Source organism: Octodon degus, unplaced genomic scaffold (genome assembly GCF_000260255.1).
Source record: "Octodon degus isolate 3935 unplaced genomic scaffold, OctDeg1.0 scaffold00272, whole genome shotgun sequence".
Lineage (NCBI taxonomy): Eukaryota > Metazoa > Chordata > Mammalia > Rodentia > Octodontidae > Octodon > Octodon degus.
Window position 1 is genome coordinate 1,253,401 of NW_004524848.1, and position 5,980 is coordinate 1,259,380.

The 5,980-nt window shown below is 40.4% G+C and overlaps 1 protein-coding gene across 1 annotated transcript in view; it reads right to left on the bottom strand.

Moving 5' to 3' along the window:
- Nucleotides 1-5,980, bottom strand: part of Herc5 (HECT and RLD domain containing E3 ubiquitin protein ligase 5) — a 52,302-nt gene that overhangs the window by 44,535 nt on the left and 1,787 nt on the right. The window contains exons 4-6 of the mRNA XM_004646584.1: nt 3,632-3,850; nt 2,209-2,300; nt 1,850-1,980 (exon numbers count right to left, since the gene is read on the bottom strand). Of these exons, the coding sequence (XP_004646641.1) occupies nt 1,850-1,980; nt 2,209-2,300; nt 3,632-3,850 (442 nt within the window). The remainder of the gene's footprint in view (nt 1-1,849; nt 1,981-2,208; nt 2,301-3,631; nt 3,851-5,980) is intronic.

Sequence of the window (5,980 nt, forward strand, 5' to 3'; positions counted from 1 at the left end):
CTTATTCCACTGAGCCATCTCCCCAGCCTGACTCTAGAAACTATATGTGCACCCAGACCCAAGATGTTACATACTGCCAAAGGGGGTCTCTGTTCTGGGAAGTGCTGCCCCTTAACAGCTACTATTTCATTAAGTGTACCTTGTGTCCTAAAAGCCATCTCTCAGTCTCTCCTCTCGCCATTCTAGAAGACTGAATTAGCTGATCTTCTCTGAGCTCCCACCTTACTGCCCAAAGATGTTAATGCAGAGATTTTCTGATTTGCCCATAATGGGATGTAGTAGGAAATCTGGCCTTGCTCAAAGAAAGGTCTGGCCACCTTGTGTCTAATTCATAGGGAGTAACCATTGAAGACTTACTATTTCTCAAGCAATAGAGGGGTATTTTTGTACTCATGGTGGAGTATAGGGACTACACTGGATAGATGACTCATGAAGGTATTCTCTGACCTTCGATGTAAGACACCTAAAAAGACCTTTAGGTATATCTCACAGAGAATGTCCCTGGTTCAATTCCCAGTACGACCAAAAAAAAAAAAAATAAGACTGATATATCTTTTTGTTGTTGTTGTATTTTAGGGAAGGGTCTACAGGGTGTTCAGGGTCTCACTACTAGACCAGAATTGTAATGATCTGCCTGTTTACAGTCTCCCAAGAGCTGGGATTAAAGGCGCACACCACTATGCCCAGTCTCAATTGCCATCTCAGCATGCCCTGGGGGCAGGGCTGGCATGGCAGGCCAGGGGATCAAACCCCTGGCCCCTGAACCTGCTTGCAGGTGCTTTAATCCGCTGAATTATTTGGCCAGCCCAAGACTGATAAATTTGATAACCAAAAGTTCAAATAGTTGATATGTTTTTTGTCTTTTTAGAAAATGAGCTACAAAATAAAAATCCCCCCAAATATTCCATTTAAACTGTGGTTGGCATTGTCTTCTACTTCACTATGTTCAAATCAGGCCACTTTGAAAGTTAAATGCTGCCTCACTTAAGCATTTCAGTTTAATGCAGTTCTCATTACCAAAGACCACCCAACTTAGGATTTAGGTATCTAAGATGGATGTGGCCCCAAGAGGTTATGAGAGGGCAATTACATTAATGAATAATTGTGATTCATGTGTTTCTTTTTTGCAAATAAATCTAAAATTATTTATTTTCCTCTGAATAATTAAAGATATTTCACTAAAGTGGTGACAGAACGGGAAATGTGTTTGATCATTTAAAAAAATTAAGAATGTGTATAGCTCAGTTATATAGGGTGCTTGTGTTTAGATCTAACATGTTCCACAAAGTTTTGTGTTCCAAGGTGGACACATCTTCTGGAAGAGGACTGGATCATGGGGGCACTATTCTCATAATTACATTAATCCATGATCAGCATGCAAATGCCTGTGCTGGGCAGAGGTGGGGCCTGAACAAAAAAGGCACGTCTCTTGCTCCCTCCTCGCTTACTGCTCCCTGGCAGCCCTGGGCCATGCAGTCTCCCTCTGCCCAGATCCAGTCATGCTGTTTCTGCCTTGAAATCAGCCAACCACAAGTGGAAACCCTGAGCCAAAACTAACTCTTTGCCATGAAGTTAAACGTGTAGGGCATTTTGTCAGGGAAAGGAAAGGGATTAATACAGGAGTATTGAGTACTTAAATCTTTGAATACAGTATGCTGTCTACATCCAAAAAAGAATAAAAGAAAAAATATACCTATAAAAAGATTGCTATGACTATGTAAGTATGTATATTAAAATCTTCATTTGAAAATATTTGTAATTTGTATCTCAAAGACATTGATCAAAATTCAATTGAAATACCTGCTTACTACATGGGTTTTATCATAATCATTGACACTTTAGAACTTACCTTCCACATGCTATCTGGGTCACTCTACTTCCAATGAATTCAGTCACCAAGCGGGGTCTTAGTTCATTCTCTGTTGAATTGTGACCAAGCTGCCCATATTTTCCAGCACCAAAAGTGAACATAAGCCCGTCCTAAAGGAAGTGAACTTCTTATCAAATGCTACAAAAATGCCACACACAAGTCACTTTCACTGATGCCTCTGCATCAGTACCTAGGTAGCAAAAGTAGCAGGGAAGGAAAGCTCCCAGGTTACCAGGATGGCCTCACATGTGGAAGGGAGGACTCTCTCTTCTGGAAAACACTAACTCCCCACACAAAAGGTTCTCGAACAAGTACAAAGGGGACAGGGGCACACCCACCTGTGTGAGGAGAGCAGTGTGAGTACCACCACAAGCCAGAAACTCAACCTTCTGATTGTCTGGTATGTCAACAAGGACAGGACAATCTGTATCTGTGCAGAGAAAGAACAGCTCAAGTGACCAAAAAGAAAGGCTGAGTTTCACACCAGAGTCACCTAGACAGCTTCCTGTCAACCTAACAACAGTTTCCATCCCATTCTGACAACAAAGCTCAAAGTTGGCATACTTAGGCCCAAGTACCAGGGATAGAGGTGGGAGAGGAGAGGGAAGAGGTCAAAGGGTCAAACCTAAGGACCCCCAACCCATAAAAGGGTTGGGTAGAGCTCATGCTTTTCTTTCCCAACAGTTATCTTCAACTAGAATACATCTGATATTTCCAATTCCTGACTCATACTATCTTTTCTTTATGTATATCTTTCTCACACTTACATATTCAGCAAAATAGCTTAACCTTCCCCTTACTCTTATCTCTGAGTATCTGTCTAATACTGACTTAAGGATTATCTTACATAATTAGGTCAGACTGTGTCAGAAGATACAGTGTTTTACCAGTGACCCAAATTAAAGCATAATTATCATATCTACATAAAGCATCAGAGTCTGGTTCACAGGAGTAGCCTGTTAAGTTGCCCTATACCATGAGAAATTTTGCTATATGCCTTACAGAAATAACTCAAAATGGGAATCACATGTTTAATAAGATCAGGCTATGCTGAGTTCCTAAGCAGAATTTTCATACCCCTTTCTAATAACAAAGGCAACTCGGGGTAATTTCTTCTAAACTTTTCACTTTCAAGAAAAAGATAATCAAGCCTCTGGGCCAGGGAGATGGCTCAGTAGAATAAGCGCTTGCCTAGCAAGCGCAAGGGCCTGAGTTCAATCCCCAGTCTGCCTAAATAAATAAATAAATAAATGATAATCAAGCCTCTAAAAGAGTCAATGACAAGTGCTAGTCAGAAACTCAGCAGACTAAAGCACTCGCTTAGGCCAAGCCCAGCAGCTGGGGTTCGATCCCTGGAATGCCTTGATGATCTGGCCCTGCCTTTGGTACGTGCTGAGACTAGGCATGGTGGTGCACACCTGTAATCCCAATGCTTAGGAGGCTGAAAACAGGAGAATCACTACGAGTCCAATCTATGTAGCGAGACCCTGTAGATCGTGTACTAAATACATTAAAAAAAAAAAAAAAAGTCAGTGACAGGCAAGGACCTGAAATAAGTAAATTGCAGTGGGAAACAGATTCCAGGTGCTCTGATCCCTAATCCCTTTCCTATCTTACACAGACTAGAACCAGTCTCAATTATAAGAACAATGAACAGGGAAGTGAGGATCTGAACCATTTACAGGGAGGTTTACACTCCATTCACCTCAAATCTAACCAATACAATTGTAGACAATATGAATCTGAAAATATGATTCATACTCTTGGTGTGGCCCAGACCCAGCTGTCCACAATCATTTTTCCCCCATGAGTAGACATTTCCAGACATGGATAAGGCCATGCTGTGGGCTTCTCCTGCAGAAATCTGGATCAAGGGGACTCCTGCGAGGCTCTGCACAAGCTGTGGTATCGGGGTTGTGGGAAACCTTCCAACTCCGAGCTGTCCATGGACGTTCTGTCCCCAGGCAAACAGCTCACCACCTCAATGCAAGCAGAGAAAGTGCCGTCTTACTAAATTTCAAATGCAGTAAACATGATCACAAGATGTTGTGTATATGGCATGGTATAAATCACTAGTTCCTTATCTCTCATCTTGAGGGTACAATTAAGCTACCTGAATAGATGTCAATCTTTTTTGTGGGGAGAACCAGGGATTGAAGCCCTTGCACTTGCCAAAGAAGTGCTGATTACACTGAGCCATTTCCCTGGCCCCGATGTTAATCAGAAGCAAGAAACAGAAGTGGCAAATGAAAAGTAAGTTGAGTATTTTTTTTTAAATTGCTTACAGGAAAACACATATTGCCAAGAACAATGTGATAAATATGTTCAAAGGGTATGGGAGTATTCTGGAGGGGATTAACATGGTACAGTGTCCTATACTGTTTAAATTTTTGAAAGGTAAACATTCACAATATTTGTTGATCATTTCATGTTGGTAAACTCTTTAAGACAATTTCTTTTGTCTGTGTTGCAAGTCAGCATATTACTATGTAATTCTGGCTGGTCTTAAACTCACTACACAGTCCAGGCTTGCCTTGAACTTGTAGTGATCCTCCTGCCTCAAGCTCCTGAATTTTTAGTCCATCACATCTGGCTTAAGGCAATTTCTGTCAAAAATATTACAGTATTTCTTCAGCCACCTTACTTTCCAGATCTGACATAGTCTGACTTCTGTTTCTTTTGCAAAACCAAAATGACCAGGAAAGGCAAATGTTTGAACTGATTTAGGCCATTGAGGCAGCTAGGGAAATATACCTAAAGAGAATGTTAAGGATTGCTTCATAAAGAGGCAAGTACAATGAAAAAGTGTGTCTGAAGCAAGGGGAATATTTTGAGGGTGATTAATGCCCATGTGTCTTTCAATGTAGTAATTTTTTAAAAATTTAAACATTCATTCACTGTACGTTTGTTTTGTTTTGTGGAACCAGGGATTGAATTCAGGCCCTTGCGCTTGCCAGGCAAGTGCTTATTCTACTGAGTCATCTCCCTGGCCCTCATTCACTGTATTTGTGGGTCACATTCTGTGCAATATTTATTTTAAAATGTAATCCATAGGATAGGTCTATGAGTATCACAAACATTCTACATCGGAGGATATAAAATCTAGAACTTGTCTTGCCTCTTTACCTTTCTTATATCTAAAGATCCTGAACAAACAACTTAAAAATCCACTTGGGCCAGGCATGGTGGCATTCATTTGTAATCCCAGCTACTCAGGAGGCTGAGGAGGAAAGATTCCTTGGTTTAGAAGTTCAAGACCAACCTGGGCAACAGAGAGACCCTGTCACACATTTTAAGTCAGCTGTTTCTTCTATTAATTGAATAGAAAAGATATATTTTTAAAGAAGTTTTTAAATGTTATCTGATGGAGCTGCCAATATGCAACAGACTACAAAAATACATATTAAAAATTTAAGGATCTAGTGAGCACCTCTTTGTAAGATGCTGTGAAGGATTAGGTGGATGGAAGGAGTCTCTCCTTCAAATAGAATTATCAAGTCTCTACCATCCACCAGGAATAAAATTATCAGTATGATTAGCTTTTTTTATTTCTCCAACTTTTATACAGTATAGTGATTTGCCAGTAATGTCTATTTCTATGAGATGACATCTCATTATGTTGCCCAGGCTGACCTTTAACTTGTGATCTTCCTGCCTCAACCTCCTGAGTAGCTGGAGTTACAGGTATGAGCTTCTACAGCCAAAAGATTTCCAACAGCAAACCCCGGAAATCTCTTTCACGCTACATGCATGTACCACTAGACCCTTTAGACTTTATGAAGACAGCGTAGATATGTCTCATCTTCCTAATTTCCCTGGAAGATACTTAATATACACAATCTGTTCACAAATGGATAAAGCCAATGATCAAGATTTTCAGCCCAGGTTCATATTCCCATGCCTCAACAGAGCCTTCAGGGCAGGTCAAATGCTCGGTCATCATCTACTGCCCCCAATCTTGGTTTCTATTCAGTTTATCACATATTTTCATATATATTTTTAAAAATTCCCTCAATCACCCTTCTGTCTCTTCTTCTTCTTCTTCTTCTTCTTCTTCTTCTTCTTCTTCTTCTTCTTCTTCTTCTTCTTCTTCTTCTTCTTCTTCTTCTT